Source organism: Spea bombifrons, chromosome 7 (genome assembly GCF_027358695.1).
Source record: "Spea bombifrons isolate aSpeBom1 chromosome 7, aSpeBom1.2.pri, whole genome shotgun sequence".
Taxonomy (NCBI): Eukaryota; Metazoa; Chordata; class Amphibia; order Anura; family Pelobatidae; genus Spea; species Spea bombifrons.
The window spans coordinates 42,425,901-42,446,121 of record NC_071093.1 but is presented as its reverse complement, the minus strand read 5'-3'; the positions used below and the strand labels follow the sequence as shown (position 1 = coordinate 42,446,121).

At 44.8% G+C, this 20,221-nt stretch overlaps 2 protein-coding genes across 2 annotated transcripts; both read right to left on the bottom strand.

The window, feature by feature from the left end:
* Positions 1-694: 694 nt before the first annotated feature.
* On the bottom strand, positions 695-3,964 carry NME4 (NME/NM23 nucleoside diphosphate kinase 4). The gene is made up of 5 exons (XM_053471020.1): positions 3,807-3,964; positions 1,802-1,932; positions 1,457-1,558; positions 1,005-1,117; positions 695-832 (listed from the first exon to the last, which is right to left on the bottom strand). The coding sequence occupies exons 1-5, from the start codon at positions 3,910-3,912 to the stop codon at positions 712-714; spliced, it is 573 nt and encodes a 190-aa protein (XP_053326995.1). The 5' UTR covers positions 3,913-3,964; the 3' UTR covers positions 695-711.
* A 2,782-nt stretch (positions 3,965-6,746) lies between these two features.
* XPO6 (exportin 6) lies at positions 6,747-19,656 on the bottom strand. The gene is made up of 24 exons (XM_053471767.1): positions 19,375-19,656; positions 19,051-19,141; positions 18,031-18,143; positions 17,399-17,596; positions 17,145-17,304; positions 16,935-17,012; positions 15,264-15,762; positions 14,752-14,878; positions 14,552-14,661; positions 14,245-14,353; positions 13,868-13,960; positions 12,543-12,612; positions 11,438-11,597; positions 11,249-11,341; positions 10,714-10,858; positions 10,417-10,563; positions 10,029-10,215; positions 9,767-9,922; positions 9,117-9,231; positions 8,640-8,811; positions 8,365-8,526; positions 8,149-8,247; positions 7,804-8,034; positions 6,747-7,354 (listed from the first exon to the last, which is right to left on the bottom strand). Exons 1-24 carry the CDS (start codon positions 19,375-19,377, stop codon positions 7,253-7,255), a joined length of 3,420 nt encoding a protein of 1,139 aa, XP_053327742.1. The 5' UTR covers positions 19,378-19,656; the 3' UTR covers positions 6,747-7,252.
* Between the last annotated feature and the right edge of the window lie 565 nt (positions 19,657-20,221).

The following is a 20,221-nucleotide window of genomic DNA, read 5'->3' as shown; positions in this document are numbered from 1 at the left end:
TGACTACAGGAACAAGGGCAGGTCACGAAGACGTGGGAGTCTTCCTTAGAAGAAAGAGAAATGGGTGTATGCACGAAGAAAGCCCCCTTCCCAACGTCCCTGGCACGATCATGTAAATAAAACTTCAGAGAATTCTATTTTTATAAAGAATAAACATGGATATTTTTATTCAACAGTCGAGGCATGAGCTGGATTGGGAGAAACAGCTAATGTCCCATCACAAAGAACCCTGAACTGGAAAAGGCATGATGGCCGCTGGATTACACATATAAACATATGAAACCAGCACAGTCACCATAAAGCTACCATAAACATGAACTTGGTCTTGGACCTCCCCTGTATTATCGGAGTAGGTTTGTCCTTCATAATCCTGGAGGTAACATTTTTTTGAGGTATGTTTTTGTAAACCCTAAGGAAGGATAGACATCAATCCAGAAGATCAGAGCCCTGATGCACGACGCATGCCGTCACAGAGAGGTTCTTAAGTGAATGATAAGTCCTCAAGCACCATGTGGCGACACTAGTTAATTCATCTTGCTACCAGATTTAAGACAGCCAAAGAACTGCCCTCAAGTTATTGAAAGCCACCAATATTCCATGGCTTCTACCGACAGCACCAGATTGTGGTACAAACAGGGTTTGGTCGCGTTCTAGGGAAAGGTAGGTTCCTCCTGGGCTCCTCAGCGAGGTCCGTGTGGCCATAAAGGAACGTCAAAGTTGACACAAGTCGCCGTGATCTGAAGTCTCCCAGTTGACCAGCTCGGTGCTGTTAAACCACAGGCTGATTTCCCGTTCAGCAACTTCCGCAGAGTCACTGGCATGAATCACGTTCCTGAGGACGGAGGGACAGGTTACGGGCAAGAAGTTCAAGAAGTAAACAAAGGAAGAAGTTAACGAGGAAGTGAAGAGCGTGTAAGTGCCGGAGAACAGAAAGAAAACAAATCAGAACATCTAAACATTGTCATCTATAAGATTCCATCTTCACAGAGGAAACGAAGCATCACCTGCTGATGTGAACGCTATAGTCCCCCCGAATGGTGCCCGGCTTGGCCTGCGCAGAGTCCGTGTCTCCAACCATCAGCCGGGAGGATTTTACCACATTGTTCCCCTCCCAGACCTGTGGGGAGGAAGAACAGAATTAAATGTACCCTTCAGCTGGGTGAAGAGTCACTTAGCTTCCATCAAGGCGAACGTACACAGAAGAAGTTCAAATAAGGACACCAAACCCCGACAGCAGATCTATTCCGAATCTTGTGGCCTCGATGGGATTCGAGCTCTAGAACGACGGAGGCTCAGCTTTATCTACTCACTCAAGATAGAAATATAGGACCAGCTGTGCAAGGGGTAAAAAAAGCCACCACAAAATGCATGATTTAGGTCTAAAGTGTCGAAGATACAATTTGACAGAGAGACAAACTGATACAATGGGTTAGGGCTTTGGCCAATTGACTCTTACCATGGCGACCACAGGTCCTGAAGCCATATATCTTATGAGCGAAGGGTAGAAGGGCTTTCTACGAAGGTCATGATAATGTTCAGCTAGGATGACTTCTGATGCCTGCAAAGAAAGCAGTGATTCAAGCAATCAATGGCGGGGTCTCCTAAAAGGTCATAGCTTCATGATGACAAAATGCGTGACGATGCTGGAGAACGCAGTCCCTCATCACAATCTAAACATCTAAACCACTAATCACATCCCACAACAATTAGAAGAGCGGACAATCTACGGGAGGTCATCGGTATTCTATAGCCGATGCGCTCCGAGGGCCATAAATAAGGCGGCGTGGATTTTATTACGCACCTGCAGAAGTTTCATGCCCACTAGTTTGAAGCCGCGCCGCTCGAAGCGTCTGATGACTTCGCCGACCAGTCGCCTCTGGACCCCGTCGGGCTTCACAGCTATGAGCGTCCTCTCCTGGAGACCCGACGGCACTGAGACACAATAAAAAAAAGATAGCACTCAGGATTTTATTAGACACCACGTCTAATCGCCAGACCCACGGAGAACATGCGAAGAACGTTAGGGGCGACTGCTCCATCTTAAGCTGTCCTAGGGAGGTAGATAGATACAATGAGTGGAACGGTCTCCCAGCAGAAGTGGTATAGAGGAGGGAATTAACATGAATTTAATAAGAACGCACTTTTAAAGTCACATTGGCCCAGGAGGCCCATCTAAAAGATCTGCTAGGAGGTCGAGAGGGAACGGAAGATGAGGGAGACGGGGAAATTAAATTTTAAACAAGGCAGGAAGAGGCGCTGCGTACTTTAGTCTGGGGTAATTCAGGCCCATAATGAGCAGTGGGGATTAGGCTGAGGGTTGTGAGGGTAGGGATACCGGATGCACACGTATAGAAAGAAGGAAGAGTAACCCGGACACAAGTTCTAGCAGGCAGCAGCGCAGAATGCTGGGTGGGGGAAGGGCGCCACAAAGACCAGGAGACACCCAACATGTACACGGTGCACCCCACTGCCAAAAACATCACTCTGCGGCCGTACGCAACCGCAGACCTCACACGAACAAAGAACTATCGGGAAAGTCTTGCGTTTAACACTTTAAGTACCATTTGGTGCCCAAAGGGTTAAGCAGCATGGGTTCTAAACCACATCATGTGACGTCAGAGGCGCTGCAGAGCCGAGTGCTCTGCCCTGTACAGAGCTTTGGGAGTAAGACTTTCCCCCCTCCTTGTGAACAGCCCCCTCCAGTTACCGGAAGGAGTTCAGAGGCTCTCTGTTCATTCATATACTGGGGGGGGGATCACGGCCCAGATACTCTGCGCAGATCCGTATATTTGGCTGGGGAAAAATATTGAAATACCGGAAAAATGTACAGAACAGCGTTGGGTTTGGAGCTCTAAGTATACAGAGATCACACGCGTGCGTAAAACCTTGTGCATCACATATGGAGAGAACACGTATGAGCTCAGGAATTTCATTCCTACACCCGCAAGAATCCCATAAAGACCTTAATCAGTCGTTGGTCTCGTCTTAGATTCAGGAGCCGTATGTCTATCCCATGCATGTCTCAATCCCCTCACTGTATTACCCTCTACCACTTCTGCTGGGAGGCTGATCCACTTATATACATACTACCGGATCTATGAATACACCCAACTGTGCACACAGAGAGCGGGATCCCTTCAGCCATCAATTAGCGCGTTTCATTCACAAATTGATTGAGAGGCTTTGCCCAATCACCTGCAACTAATTAACAGTAATGACCCAGGGGCTCCCATAATGAATGGCTTCCCCTGGGCTATAACACACATGATAAAAAGACCCTGATATCTGGCAGCTGCTACACCACGCGTGTTCCCAGGACATGTATAACCCAGCAGGGGGGGGTGTCACCCCAATAATGACACTGCACTGGGCTGACCGGCTACAGATAATGCCTGCCTTGGGCCAAGTTAACCCTTTCATGCAAAGAGCCCTGCCTGAAAGTGCTGGGAAGCCAAACACCAAAGAAAGCAGCAAATTGTACAATGTAACACTAGGATGGTGGTGAGGGGGGGTAAGAATCTTTAACCCCTTCAGCACTAGAGCTTCCCATTCCCCTCAGCTGACTTAGAATTGTGGGAGTGGTACTTCAGCATTTTACAAAATTCAGTGCATTAAAATAAAGTATATATATATATATATATATATATATATATATATATATATACACACACACACACACACACACACACAAGAAGAAACACCGTTTAACCCTTTTATATACAGCAGATCTGTCTGCAGAGTCTCTATAGGGTACACTTAATGATGAGGGTCACTTATCTCCCGCAGCTCACCGGAGCCAGACTCACCAGTGCTGTAGAAGGGGCAGTGGGCCCTGCTGGGATCCACGATCCGGACATGGGGCCCCCCGCAGCGGACCAGACCCCGCAGGACGAGCGGCCGTAAGAAGTTCATCGCGCCCGGCAAACTAACGCTGCTCCCGGCCGCTGCTCAACTCTTTGCCGGTGGGCGGGGTTACCTAAAGAGGCGTGTCCTTACACCACGCCCACTGTTTAAAGGTTCCCTTCCACATGAGCCGCATCACGGACCCAAAAAATCGTCTTAGTGGAACCGGTGCGGACTACAGGGTGCGCAGGGAGTCATGGCTTAAAAAAAAAGTGGGGCGTGAATGTTACACATTAATTTATAGATTAATGACACATACCTGATGTGCAGATAATTAGGGGTGATGAGCATTTAAATAATCCATATGGTGCTCAGTGACCCAAATGCTCGGATATCACGTTAATTCGATTAAAGTGTTACATGTAAAAAGGGGGGGGGGCGAACTCGATCTCTGCATAATCCCATAGAAAGGAGAAAGCAGCCTCCAACTCAGAGGCAGTGGGTGTAGTCACGTGTCCCTCGCGGGGGGGTGAAACATTGTGACTTTCTAATAGTAAATGTAACAGATATCCTATTTGATTGTTTCTAGGGTTGTGCCATCAAAAAGTCACCGACACAGATGTGTGTTTCTAGAAAAGATCATGCACGATAATTATATTCCACATTGATCCAGATTCTGTGGTTTGTGGAATTCTGGTAAAATGGTCTTATGGCCTTTAATTTCATCATGGAGGCAACCAGGATGGCGTTTTACCAGAAAGGGTGTCAGTCTTAACGTTTTTTGTTGTATGACATTTCTTATTGTATCAGATCTCTGGATCCATATGCGCAGATAAAATAAAGCTGCTCTTCCTTATTGGTGTCTGCCATTCATTCATTCATTCATTCATTCATTCATTCATGCCCAGGCCTCAGACACTGATCTAATCGTCTCAATATGTTGACCTGCTGAAGATGTCGAATGGTTCCAGGGAACACCTTCTACTTTATTAGGTTTAATTAAATGCCCCATTAAGTTTTGCTACAAATGCCACAAAAGTCATCTTTACAAAAGTAAATTAGATCCTAAAATCCTAAACACTTGTAATCGAAGGCACATCGAGGTGTATTCATTTACCTTCTTTTCTACAAAATAACAAATAAAAAGGGTAACAGGTAGGGGGTCGGGAAGGTACAGCATCGGATGCACAGACTGAGCACATTGCTCAGGTACCGATACAAGCAGCCGGTGGGAGTTGGTCCGGGGTCTATGTGATAAGGGAAAGGTGGAGAAGAAAAAAAAATGGGGTTAAAAGGAGAGGATGAGAAGGGGAAAAAAAGAGAAGGGACCATGGAGGATCCACTTAATCATTCATTTAACCCCCCCGCCCCCTGTCCCCACGCAGTAGGGGTAATTTTAATACTTGTTCCAAGTAACATTATTAACTAACGCTAAAAGCTGCATCAACAACCCTTCCAAATGTAGCATCAACTTAGTCTTTCATTAATGATGGTATCGGTTAGTCTTAAATGGTCACTTTTTGCACCACTAATGACACACTGAGTACGATGTTGTATTTTGTAACCCATTTTGGGTAAACATTTTGTTTAAACAAAAGCAGCCATTTTTCTTCTGCGGACAGGAAGAATTAAGTAGCCTCGACCGTGTAGCACTTTGAGAGTTACCGTATTCACTAAAGGGGGAGATGGCAGGAGAGTTGTGGTTTTAAAATGCATGATTTACTATTCGTTATGAAGGGCCAACGCCGGCAGGTTTCTCCAGCAAGAAGGGCTGACCTGGCCCTGTATAAAGTAAAACAATAATGGGCAAGAAGACTGAAGAAAACTCAGATTTAACCTATACTTTATACAGGGCCTGCCGAGCACTTCTTGCAGCAGCTCAACCAAGTTGGTCCTTCATAATGTGTAGTAAAGCTGATGAGTTGGTGGGTTAAACTCTCCCTTTGATGAATAAATCCCTTTGTTCAGACCAAACTTAAAATGCATTGAATTTGGTTGGTAATTTTCAACATCCTATTTTTTTTTTTTTTTTTAAAAAGCCGATTGTATCTTAAATTGCATTCTTCCTCCGCTGATTAGTTGATTTTACCGGATGTTGAATGGAACGCTATGCAATGTCCAAGAAGCAAATGGCTCTAGTGATCCCATCAATTAACACGGCCCAGATTTCTCATAAGTCACGTTACTAATATGTGGCACGTTGACTCGGGTTTAGGTTAGTTCCAATCAAATAAAGTTAAAGCCAAGAGGAAACGCATACATCTGGGGCCAAAACATGGATAACTATTTTGATTATCTGGAGGATCCAAAAGACTTTATTTAAGGTCAATGAATCCAGACTCCAAAACCCTTAAACCGTGCTAGAAGAAAAGTTTGGACGTCACTTTAGAACTAGAAACTGAGCTTTCGTAAACAAAATCAGCTGGTCTATAAAAGCACGCAACATTTCATGTACCTGATATGTCTGCCATGATCAGCAACCGGTCAGGTGATCTTGCCTCAATAACCAAGATGGGGCAAATAAGTCAACCTGATCGAGCATTAAAAAAAAAAAAAAAAAAAAAAAAAAAAAAAAAAAAGGAAGGAAAGAGAAAATAAAAAGGTGAAATAAGGCAAAAAGAATACAGAACAATTTCTGCTAAAGAGGGAGGGGAAAAAATAAAATAAAGGGGAGCTAGAGGCAAAAAAGCAGAATTAAATTAAAAGGGGAGAATTTGTGGTTTATAATCTTGAAAATATAACAGTTTTTTATGCTCTTTTTTTTTTTTTTTAACCAATGTCTTTTGTCCGTGATTCCGAGCCATGCACACGACAAAGGTTTCCTACATGGATGGCGTCAGCAGCATTGACAGCTATTTAAATACAGAGTAAAGGAGCGATGCAAGGAGGGTAAGAAAGTTAAGTCGATGTAAACAAGGCAGGAGTTTTATTCGCAAGAAGCGATGTTGCAAATCACATCATGGAATGATAACAAAAAAAAACACAAGAAAAAAAAAAAGTATAAAAACAATACATAATTAAGTCTGTGTTGAGATAATTGGGCCAGGTATGCCATTCAAAAAGTTTGTCCATTTTGGGGGTGAGAAGCAGACCGCTCTGTTGCTCCACTTAGAAACAAGGGAATGATACTGAAGGTTTGCGAACCCGATTTCTTTTTTAAACAGTTAAAAACAAAGGAGCTTTATTTCTCCCCTTCCAAAGGAAAGGGTTAAGGTGTGGAACAAGGAGGCACCGTGATCTCGTTCTGAGAATGTGCTAAAAACCGTCCATGATTAAAAACAAAGGGAAAAAAAAAAAAATACGGGTGCGTTTCACAGCGGTAAATGGGTTAAAGTTAAGACTGTCAGCGTGGAGATAAAGGGGAGAGAGTCCGTCTGTCCTCAAAAAACAAGGGGAACGTGGGGTTTTGTCACAGTTTCACAGTTCCTGGGGGGAGGCTTTCGTTGCAGAGCCTGTAGTAGCGAAGGTCGTTGACCAAGCGGTGGACGCACTGCGTAAACGAAGGTAGGTCCTGCGCATGGAGAGAGACGGCAAAGGTTAGAAAGGAAATTTAGGGGAAAAAGATATCAGATATCAAACAGTCTTTTTCTGGATATAGAGAATAAACTGACACAATCTGGTGTCTCTTTACATCGTTATAGAAACAGAGCTCTAAAATGTTGCATCTGTTAACCAGTCCTCTAAGTATACAAACACTATAAATATTCTCACTTATGGGCAACTCATAGCCTACATTACTTCAAATGGTGACAGACTGACTTACATAAACGTCCAAACGGCCAGCAGCTTAGGTTATAGACCGTTCCAGGGACAGCCTTATAAAGTTATGGATGATGATTAGAGGAACAAGTCCACGCGGTTACTAAACAAATCTGCCCTTGGTTGCCCAAGTCAACCCCGGTAAACATATCTGTGTTATCCAGAACCCGAGCATCTATAGGAGACGGGGGGCAAACTCACCCGTTCCATCTTGAAGTTGCGAGCAAGAACAGTCTTCTGGCCACTGTCCAAGCCCTGGCAGCCGGTGAGAAACTCGTGAAGAAACGAGGAGAAGAAAGTGTTGAAGTCGACAGAGGCCATGTTGTAGACGGCAATGCCAATCTCTTCTTGTAGGAGGTCGTGAGACTTGTGTATAAGAACTTGCAGCAGAACACTTACAAACTGATGAAGCATCACAGCCCGAAACAGCTTCTGAGAAGGTCACAGGGACAGAGAAACAAAACAAGGTCATTCAACAGAACGGCGGACAAAGCCTGCATTAAATGGGGCAGAACGAGCAGCCAGCGTTTGTATTTGTGGTCTCACCTTGTGATACAGTTTATGTTTGCTGTTGAGGGTCTCCAGGTAGGAAAGGTTCTGCTTGAACAAGTGTATATCGGGCTGCAGGAAGGACTGTCCGAAAGCCTACGGAAAACCGCAAATGGCAACTATCAACATACTAACTACGCTGTTATGAACAAAGCCACATTACAGGTTCTCCATGCATATCCTAGATGGGTGGCACTAAGGCATCGCACTCACTTGCATGACCGCAATGAACTGGGCCTGGTTTTCCATGGGCTCGTCGCCCCCGTCCCGGTGAACGCTGTCCAAGATGGAGGCGCGGAAGAAATAGCGCCAATTGTGGTGCAGCAGCTGGAACAGAAGCTCGAACAGCTCAGCTTTCACATCTGGGGAGGGGCGCTAGATGCGGGGTAGAGAAAAAGAGAGAGCAATCACACACAAGCTGAATAAAATGGAAGAAAAAAGGTAAACAGGACAGAGAGCTAAATACATCGCGATGTTCTTGTCCTTACCTCGGCAATAATGGGGTACAGCTGCTCCATGCTTAGGGCGAGGATGCTGGGCAGGAAAGGTTTGAAAGCCTGGCCAGGTTCTTGCACGACCACTTGAAGGATCTTCAGAAACTTCTCAACCACGTGGCAGCCGGCGCTGCCCTCCTGCAGAATACTCTCCGCGAGCTGCTCCCTGAACGAGGTGGAAAGGATTACAAACAAACCAAAACAAGACCGTGATCAACTACTCCATATACATACTAAAAGCATCCATAAGGGCCCATACTGGAAACATTTTCAGCTGTGTTTAAAAGCACTTATTACCCGCCACATAGCTGCAGTGACATTCTACACCACTAGAGGGTGTCCACATCACATTGGGAGGCAGGGGGCTGCATTGTTCCTGGTTCTTATTACATTATTAGTGATACCGGGGCAAGCAGGGCATCGTTCATCCGGCAGGCGCTCTTACCGCTCCGTCTGAGACACATAACCTACCTGGTGAACATGTTGAGAAAGGTCTGTATTATTTGCTCTGTGAAAGGTACCCCCATCTGCACCCTCAACCCTTGGAACAGGGCAAGGAAAAAGCTCAGCATTTCTTCCGTCACGTCTGGCAGGAGGGAAAAAAAAAAAATAAATATCAAAGTCAGCCCGACAGGGGAACAAGACCAGGGATTTTTTTAGTTTAAGAAAAAAAAAGGAAAAAAGTGTTTAAAGGACCACCGAGGATCATTATTTCTGGGATATTTAAATGGGAACGCTGAACCAGAAAGTTACTCATTAGTAGGACAATCAGATTATGAATAATACTTTAGGTGGGGCTACAGCATGGTGCAGCAATATGCCCAATATATAGCCCTACAATGAGGCTCCGAAGTACTAGAGCTTGAGAACAATGATATAGATATATGATATATAATTAGCATCCTTTGATGGTCTCAACCTCCCTAGATTAAAACCATGTTCACTGGAAAGAACCACACCACCGTGGTAAATATTGCCATACAAGAGCACCTTTTATTCTTTTTCACAGATCCATATTGGATGACCTCTAAAGTTCTCTCGCGTTCGAGACCTGCTCCGTGGTGCCAGGACCGGCCAGGCTACGAGAACAACGTCAAGCTACATAACAGCGTATCGCTTACCGGACTGGTGGATGTAAACAGGGAAGAGCGTGAGGGACAGCTGGGCCGCTTCCTGCATCGACTGGTAACAGATCTGCCGAGACTTGGTCCCCTCACCAGAAATGTTCTCTACGATGTCCCTCAGGACGCCGAGGGTCTGACAGATGACACGCTTAGCTGGAAGAAGAGCAGATAGTTGTTGGAAAGGGCAAAATTTCAGACATTTAAAGAAATCAAAAATAAATAAAGAGCACAGATGAGAGTAGGTGGATTTTGCACTCACTGGCCTCCATCTGGCCCTTCCGTTGCGGGGGAACACTGTCCTTCAGGAGCCGGTACTCTCTGGTGAGACTATCCAGCAGGTTGGCGTGGTGGTTTGAGCGCTCTCCCCACTGCTGCTCATTTTCTGTGACATTGGGCCACGGGAGGAGGAGGACGTTGGAGAGGGCACGACATAGCAGCACTTGGGCCTGAGCGGAGAGAGTTAAACGATTATCAGGGAGAAAGTACAGTTTCTAAAGAGCAAGAACTCCAGCTCTCCACGATGCAGGACATAGCACCACACAACAGATATTACCAGCCAAAAACAGGACCAGCTTTGGGAAAGTTAAATAAAATGAAACGATGAACAATACATAAGGTTTCAGCCCCAAACTTTAGCTCTACCATACCTCTTCAGGTAATCGCTGCGCTGCGCTATCCGTGACACGGCTGAACGCTTTCTGGACGGCAGGAATGTTGAGGAGGAACACTGGCCGCACCGTTGTGGCTATCGAGACTAGCAGATGGCAAGCAGAAAGCAGCAATTTTTCTTGTACCTGAAACAGTGAGTGGGGTTAATCCAGACTCCAACCCTATATAAGCCGTCACACACCATCTTTAATGCCTTGTTTTATAGAGGCAGGCTGCAGTTTTTTCCCTAGGGGTGCCTGGGACCCTACATGTCCCCTCATTCTCACACGGCTCACCTTGGTGCTGATAAGAGGAGGCAAGGCCTCCATCGCAGTGGAAATAATGGAGATGAACCGCTCTTGGTTCTGGCGCTGAACCTCGCTGTAGAACCGCGCCATCCAATGGGAATAAGCTTGTAGCGCAGCCAAAGACTGGGCATGCCTGGTGGAGAAAGTACTGATCATATAGTGACCATATATATCAACGATACAAATTAATGCCATTCATACAATAAAGAGCTGCGCAAGTCCAGAAGAGAATAGTTTGAGTGCTTAAATAGAGTCTTACAGAACTACAAGTTACAAGTTTTTGGCTGCACAACACGATCCTGCCTTTCATCTGGGAAGATGAAGGCTGAACGGGCCTGGCCTAGGTCAGGGCCAAAAGGTAAATACGTTGCTGCATGCAGGCAAAGTTGGCTCCCCCGGACGAGTCTTGATGACGGACTACTAGGGTAAAGAAACACGCACCCCGACGCCCTTGTCTATGCCGTCTGCTAACAATGTTACCGATACAGGAAAATGAAACGCGATGCAAATCAGATCAACTTACACATCGACAAGGTCTGGCTTTAGCACAGATGGCACCGCAGTTTCCATATTGTACAGCTTGATTTGAGAACCGTATAAAGTGACTTTTACCAACCTGAAAGATACAGGACAACGAATGTTGGGGTGGAGGGGGCATCAGGGAACATTTGCAATAAAGGCAGTGGCAAAATAACACGGGCTCCATGCTTACCTTTCGACGACCGTCAGGGCATCGTTGAACCGGGCCTCAAAAACATCGCCAATGAAATATTCGGCGAGTCTCCCGACGGCCTGTAACAGGGAGCCGAGGTCGCGCAGGGAGCAGTGTAACCTTCGGCAGTCGTTCTCTGCGGTCACATTCAGACGCTGGTCTGCGGGGAGAACAAGCAGGAGCCACAAGGGTACATTTGCGTAATGGTAGCGAACATGTCAAAGATAGAAAAGCCATTTTTTCCCCCATTCTGTAATAAAAGGCTGATTTTTTGAAAGTTTATCCTTGAGATGGCCAGTGACGGTTACGGTGTCTGATCTCTAAAGCAGACTTAAATAGCTGTCCTTGGATTTAAATGTATTCTGGAATCGTCCAACAGTGTTTTATTGCCGTGTAATTTTATCATTTACCCGGCTAAAAGGAACCATTTGCTTCCAGACAATGAGACTCCTCTTTCCATTATTTGTTATCAGACATTCTAGTCCCAAGGTAAAATGTCCCAAAATAAATCACGCAAGGCCACGGCTAATAAAAAAAGTGATCTCTCTCTTGGATAAACGATGTCTTATTTCAGGACTGGAATGCATGTTCATAAAACGCACTAATTGTTGTGTATTGATAGAAGAGAATTTGATATCTGGTAGCGTTCAACCAGTCGATCCCGAAGAGGTAATCTACTGGGTTTATTGTAAAATATCCCAACCAGCTGGCCATTTTTAGACTGGTTTAACTTTGCCCCCCAAATGTCCCAAAACTGAATCCCCCTTTGCCAAATCTTAGGGGGGCCCCAGGCAGCCCATAATTTTGGTAAACCACTGCTTTTTTGGATTTAATCACCATTTTGACTGAGCCGAGACAATCCATGAGATTATGGCCTGGATATGGTCCTTGAGACAAGGCATTCGATTCCCTTAGAGATCTCTCCTCTAGGAATACGGTTATCTCTACAGATATAAGGGCTCAGGGGCTTGGCAGAGAAGAGCTCCACATCTTGACCTGGCCTAAGGAAAGTGCAGCATGCACCCATTCACCCAACGTTATAATCCCAGCGCTTCCAATTCACGATCGGAAGACCAGCGCCTGAGAGGTACCATTCAAAACATACCTGTTCCATTTGTGACAATATACTGCTGCAGCCCAAGATATACATCAAGGTTTTCTTGAAGAGCAGCAAACTAAGAATAAAAAGAAATAAAATAAAAAGACCTCAATATTTATATTTTAAAACTCACAAGCATGTTCCTGGATTCATCACAAAGGTTGCATTGTCTCATGCAATTCATACATTTGTTGAGCTGGACTTACTACATTCTTGTGTCAACTAATTCCTTTGTACTATTAGAAGCAATAGATCCTCAAAGGCTCCAGTCTTGGTGCCGGGGCAGAACATACGTATAAAAAAAAAACCAAAACAAACATCGGGTCTCCCAAAAGATGGCAGCTAATCATTGGAAAAGAGGATATGGAAACATCCGCTCATTAGCTTGGTCATTAATTTGTGTCCCAGAAAGACCTCACCTTAGAGCTCCTGCTCCTCAAATTAATGGCCTAATGACACCGCTGGATACAGTTCAGACTGAAGAATCGCTACACCCAGTACAATCGCTCAACCCAACCCAGGACTAATATCCGTTGAGGTCTCAGTTTTTTTGATGACTGATATCAAATCCTAAATAGGTTTAATTGCTGACTTGACATTTATCAAACCTCTCGTACACAAACCATCTGGGACAGGCGGTACGGAGGAAGAAATGGATTCGATTTTTCCAGACTTAAGAATCAGTTCCCAAATCCCAAATTATGCAAAAGGTAGCAGAAAAAAAAAACGTTTCCGGGCAGCCGGTAAGATCTGCAATTTGTTGTGAAGAAAACCATGAGTTTGATCGATATCAAGTCAATAAGGAGTTACAAACAGCACTCACAGACCTTAGATACAAGCGCAGCCATCTGCCTCTTTGGGACGCAGGCGAAGTTTATTTAATTTTTGGTTTAAGGAACCTCAGGATCTTAGAGGAGCTAAGAACATAAGTGCGTTAAACTAAAAAATGCAAACAAAGAGTAAAAGAACGAGAGGACTTCTTACACTGCTGAATTGTTGCCATTGAAGCATAAAAGGGACAAAAGAACATGTTTGAACAGAAAAAAAAATGTAGTTACGTTTTTGGTATTTTTCTTATACTCTGGACTTCTAAAAGGCATCGCAAACATCTCAACTACATAGGACTCATACGGTAATACCCCTTTTTGTGCAAGCTCTTTGATCAGGGCCCTCCTCACCTACTGTATATGCAAGTCAAATTGTTATATTACATACTACTTGTGATGTCCTGTTTACCCATTGTACTGTGCTACAGAATTTGATGGCGCTATATAAACCAATAAATAATTATAGTAGTAGTATATGATGGGGGGGGGTCAGGAGTCAATTACCAGAGTGGAGAAGGCATGTGTGGGAAGCAGCTCCATTATTTTGGCAACGATCTCCAAGCTGTGACGCAGGTATCTCTGCCATTCCGTCTGCTGCTGCGGAGCAAGAGACCAAGCCAAGGTAAGCGTTACAACCAGCAAAGATCTCCCCGATGTCCACAATACATTCTAAACAGTCATTCAATCATAATAGATAAGACAAATAATATTGTCTTAAGCACTGCCAGCGTGGGTCATCTCTGCAACAGTTATAAAAGGGCGGGTTTCTGCAAAGTACACTAGAATCAGAATTCTATACATCGCATTTGACAACAATGACATTTGCAGGTATTCTGATCAGCGTATGTAGATCCTACTCCCCATTATCTCTACAGCCTTACATCATCATCCAGGGTCTCATCGTCGAGCTCCTCCAGCTGAGTCTGGTTGCAACGAAACTGAATTCGGTTTAGCACTTCTGTGAGCAGCAATACCAAGGCATCTTCGTACCTGTAGACAGGAGCAAGAAGTATGAGGCCAGCACGTTTCAAGATTTTATAACCATACATATATTCATACACACTCATCCACGATTCCTGACCTCAACCTACAAACACCCCCAGCGCATCTCACCCTACGGTATACAAATCACAGAAAAAGCACACACGCAGTATATTTATATTAATCAGGGATATTAGTGACACCAACCTGCCAATAATAGCCTCCCTCTCTTCCAACCTATTCCTTATTTTGTTGGTCAAATAGTCCAGAAATAAGGCCCAGATATCCAAACAAGAGAGGTAACCTTCATGTGTTGGCTGTGAGAACATACAAACGTTGAACATTTTAGAGCCGACATGTAACTACTATACCTTAAAATAAAAACCAACCTATACAAAGCCAGATACCTGATGAAAAGTGTATTTAAACAGCAGAGCGAGGAATTCGACCACAGGGAACTGAGCGTTGGACTCTATCCTCCGCAGGTGGACGCTTACAAAGAGCCGCAAGAAATCCGTGAACTTCTCCACGTAGCTGTAATAAAAAAATTGGATCAGCATGACACCAGCCTGCCCTACCTACCCTCATCAGCTACGGTAAATCCATCTACGCACGGCTCTGCGCTAAGGAACATTAAATATATTAATGCAATAAGGATTTGGCTTGGAGGGACCCCGGCTGCTCCACAGAAACAGACTAGAAAACAAGACGATCCATCAATGACCATTCTGAGTACGTTCCAAGATTCATTCCTCAATGCACTGCAGAATGCATCTTCAAGGTCATAACAACGGCTGACTTCTGTTACCCCTAAGTGTTAATTCATCGATATGAATAGACCACCTTCTAGTCAAGTTGTAAGATTTTCTACGGGCCAAGCAGAGCTTCGGCGGGTAAGCGGAGGGGTAGAAGGAATCACCTCTCGTCCAGCTCCTCCAGCCGACTGCGCACGCTGTGGGCGTTCGTCTCCCGAGTGATCCTCTGCAGGAGGTAGAAGGTTTGCTGGCACACACGTAGCAGGTATTCCTGGAACTCCAGGGGCACACAGTTCTTACACATCAGCTCATTAATGCAGGACATTGCTAGCACCCCCAACTTATCCCGGTCTCGTTGAGAGCTGTGCAAGGCGGAGGTAAGGGGAGGGCTGCTGCCACCATTAAGGGTCACGGAGGAGTTGGCAGCGGCGAGGTTGGAGGTCCGTCCGGATCGGACGTCACAGCCCAGGCGTGCAAAGTGAAAGATTGTGGTAAGAAGGGAGGGGGTGATGCTGGCGGAAAGGGGGATCCAGCTGAAGAGGTGCGAGAGGCATTCGAGGGCCAGGGCGCATATCCGCTCACTCTCTGCCTCTAGGCTCGGCGGAGGCTGGCTCAACTGCTTCGTCAGGCTGGGCGTGTGGACAAGGTTACTGAGAAGATCATCTAAAGAAAGAAACAGATGCCAACGATAAGAGAAACGCACCGCAGCAGAGAGATGGAAAACATTACCAGGAAAGGAACAAACGCATGCATAATGTGTAGCGGCGCCATATGTTAGTAACGCCATCAGTTCCTTAAGTTTGAAATGACATTGCGGTTATCAAAAAGACTGAACTAAACCTCCCTTGGTATGGAACTCAAGAATGAAAATCTTATTAGCTCGCTCATCCATTGCAAATTGCTATCGGGTGCCAATGTGCGCATTGTGGGGGTTTGCTCTGTTGCTTAGCACTCTACCATCCAATATACCGAGCGTCAATCTCTTCCGATTGGCTGCTTACTTTATATAGATTCCCCAAAAAGAATGGGATTGCCACAAATTGTGCCGTGTTAACAAGATCCATGAAATGACCAGTTCAGCAGATTAGTGTCAGAAGATTAAAGATACATATTTTAATGTCTTTAAACATTTAAAGAGTCAAGAGTTTCTTTCTACCCAGTAACCAGTCTAATGTAGGAGGGAAAACTTACTGTTTTATCCTTCCGACAGCTGCGTGTTTTGTGGAGCTTTAAAGCAAAAGTGCTTGGTTACTGGTGTCGTGCCACGAAAGGCGCTTAGATGTGGAGGCATACGAAACGTTAACATAATAAACAACGGCGTACGTTAATACTCTCCATCGGCGATGGGGAAACTTCTGGCACCATAATATATACATTGTCTATTATGCTGATATGTCTATGCCATTGTGGGAAGTTTAATCACAGGCAGAAGAGACAGCTAAAGCCGGCTTGCACAAGTTAAACCATACTATTTTTTTTTCTCTTCTTTTAAACAGGAAGGAAGTACGCAACACAAAGTTTACTTATCTAAGAAGAAGCGTTACAGAGCGAGCGTCCCCGAGCATCATACAGGAAGATAAATGGATGCCATCCGTTAAATCAAAAACACTTTTAAGCCCCCTTGGCATGGCTAAAACGGGATATCGTATAACACAGGTATACATTGATCTAAACAGTACAGCGGCATATAGTCTGTGTATCAGAGTAAGATATATATATCTATATATCTTAACCAGAAGATGCTCCCTGGTTTATCAAACCTCTGGGTTCATTGTACGTCTCCCATAGAGGCTTTATTTGCCCTTGAAATGCTGCAGGCGAGGTCTGGTACTTACCAGCATCTGAAGCAGTGGGTGAGGGTGGGGGTGTTGCAGCAGTAACACTGTGCTTATCCCAAATACTTTCCAAGACACCTGCGTATTACACGGGGATATTGAAATTGACACACATATAGAAGAATTCCAAGAAATGTTTAAGAGCTTTGATAGGAGGGGGAAAAAAAAAGAAAAAAGAAAAAAAAGAAGAAAAAAAGAAAATGAAGTAACCTGTAAGAAGTCCTAGGACAGTCGGCACTTGTTCCAGCAAAAGCTTGCGCAGCTCCTCTTTTCGGGCAACGCTGAGGTCCTCTCGAGGACAAGCCAGCTCCTCAGAGGCAGTCTTCAACATGACGAGCCCCAGAGGCGTGGTGCTGGGCGTCTGGATAAGCTGGAAATAGGTACGGACACAAGAAAGTAAAGAACGGTGGCGCAGAGACCCTTCCGACACGTTTAGCATCAGCTGCAGAGCTGTGACGTCTCACCTGAAGGATGTTGGTGAAAAAGTCATGGTAGAACATAGGCCAGTCCTGCCTGCCCATATCCACAATGACCTTGCACAGCTTGTTGCAGATGAAGTTGGGAAGTGCTTTGTGCTGGCTGAGCAGAAGTTTGGGCAGTGAGCTGCGGATCTCCATCTTCTCCTCCGAAGGAACCCCCAACCACATCTTGTTGATGAGGTTCTGCAAGAAGCAACCAAACAAAATATGACAACCGATTTGGAAACAAAGCCGATGACCAGAACAAAAAAAAAAAAAAAATTTTCCAGCGATAATGAAACCCAGGGATGAGGATCTAGAAGCTACTCAGACATCAACTGGTCATATTTATAGAATATACATTAAATGTTTTTGATTATCCAACTAATTGTAACATTAGAGAAAAATATAATCTAATAAAACACAAAATGCAGCTTTTAAATGATCATTTCATGTATAGCAGGAAGAAAGCTACACAACCCGACCTGAAAAAGAAATTGGCCTTTTAGTTACCAAATTAGCCACATTTAATTGACAATTGGGTTCAATTTCACTAGACCCACCAGCCACGATTACCGACAGTCCTGCTAAATCTAAACATCAATTAAAGGTTTCTGGGCACGTTATCGCGTTCTTACCTCAAAGACGCTCAAACTGTACATGAGGACGTAGTCACTGCGGGAGCTGGACAGAAAGTAGAAGCAGAACCTCCAGGCTCCCAGCTGCTGAGCAAAATTATTCAAGAGGGACTCTGTGAACAAGAAGCAGGGAGACTGGATGAAAGCGACTCACCAAAACGCTATGCAGGGCCAAACAGGGTACAAACAGAGACAAACAGTATTCCCACCTACTCATGAATGCAGATACCAGGGGGTTACACGATGCTTGTTTTCTACCAATTAACCTACATTATGTCTGTAATGAACATACCAAACCGGTGTACAGAGTGAGAGTATAAAAGGACCAAGAAATACCGCGGTCTTACGAAACAAACACTTCTTATCAATGCAAAGTGTGTTTGAAGGCAGCTCTCCTGCTCTACGGCCCCCACTCAGGAGCATCTGACATTTCTTTTGCTGCAATAGCATCCCACTTTTAGTTTTTTCAGATGCTTCTAAATTATATTTTATTTGTATGTTTCCATTTAAAAAACAAAAAACATATTGATCTGCAACATAACATGGCTTTTCTGTTAATTAGAGGGAATTAAAAGGTTCTCAGAAACTCCCACATGGACTAATAGCTCCTGGCGTTCCACTAGCCGATCCACGGACGTTTCTGATCAGGAAACCGCTCATATTTTAAGCACATTCCTTTTATTTTATCTGTAATGACAGTTATAGTAGAACTTAAATATGAGATTATAAGGTTTCTTTATGGATGGTCTTTTTTCCTTGTGTAGCAGTCCCACCACCACCATCTGTACTTAAAGGGGCAGTTTTTTTTTTTGTTTTTTTTAAAGGGGCAGGTTTGCTTCACCATTCCTTTGAAATCTGAGCAACATTTTTGCTGACGACATCATAGACTCTCCAAACCCAGTTGGTCAAAGCAACAGGTCAACACTTGCATGAGAATTGACACTGCGCTTACATAACCTCACAGTTTAACAACAACAAAAAAATAGTTTGGCGGGGATACGACTGTTCCTTTAAACTTACCAATTTCTCTTTTGCGTTCATTTGTTGTGCCTGCGTGAAAAAATTCACTCATCAGACTCTCTAGCGCCCGCAACGAAGACTCCTCAGTCGCCTGCAAACAAATGTAAAGTCTTAAAAACAAAAAAAAATAAATGCTGCCATATTGAACTCAGAAAACGACAAAGAAGTAATTACCCCTATTTGCCAATAAAATAATTATTACACAATTTAAAGGATAAGCTGGTTAATAAATCAATACCCGTAAAGAGCCTAAAAGTAGAGTAAAATTCCGGAGCGAGGGACCCCAGTATTCAACATAGCGGGGTATAACCCCAGAACACTCACCATGGCGGGATTCACCGATGCCTTACGGTCACTTGGCGCCACACGTCTGCTCCTGGTTCATGTCAAGAAGTCTGGCAGATCCGAGCCCTGACCCCCACGTTATAACAAGGCGCCCCCTCCCCCACACATAAAGAGGCGTAAAAACAATTGCCCCGTTTAAGACAACGGCTAAAACCCAAACCTACAAGCGGCGCCGTCCACTTTACAGACAGACCCGTAACAAGGGTTCTTAAAAAGGCCACATCTCCTAAATACAAAACATCCCTCCAGCATAACTAGCCCATCAAAAAGGGGCAGATTGAACAATTGGACTGATAATAGCCCCCTATTAAAAAAAATGACTCTCCTGGAGGGGTATATGAGGGGGTTGGGTGGTAGAGAATCCTCCTCTGAAGTGCCCTAAATTTAAGGGGCAGTTGGGGGTAAGTGTAAGGGAATGAGAATTCTTAAGGGGTTAAGTGCTGTTAAAATGGGTAAAATGCAAGGGGCGCTAGCATGCTGTTCAGGGGTATGGGCGCCTAGAAAGGATGCTGCTAAATATGAATGGAGTGGGAATTACTGGGTTTAAAGTGCAGATAGGAAGGGATGGGAGCCAATTAGAAAAGGCATGGAAGAGGTATGGCTCCTGTCAGTGGTGGGGGGCCACACCTAGCGGGTGATGAATACGAGGGTCAGAGGTCAGCCTCCACCTCTCCCTGGGGGCCTTATCGCCGTGGTTTTCCGGTTCCGGCTACGAGAAGTGGGAGTGGCGGTCCTCGGCTTTTCGCTCTTTCTTATTTCTTGCCACTTCAGTCGCTGACAGGACCAATAGAGCCCGCCTTGCCGGAAGTCGCCCTAACCGGGCCAG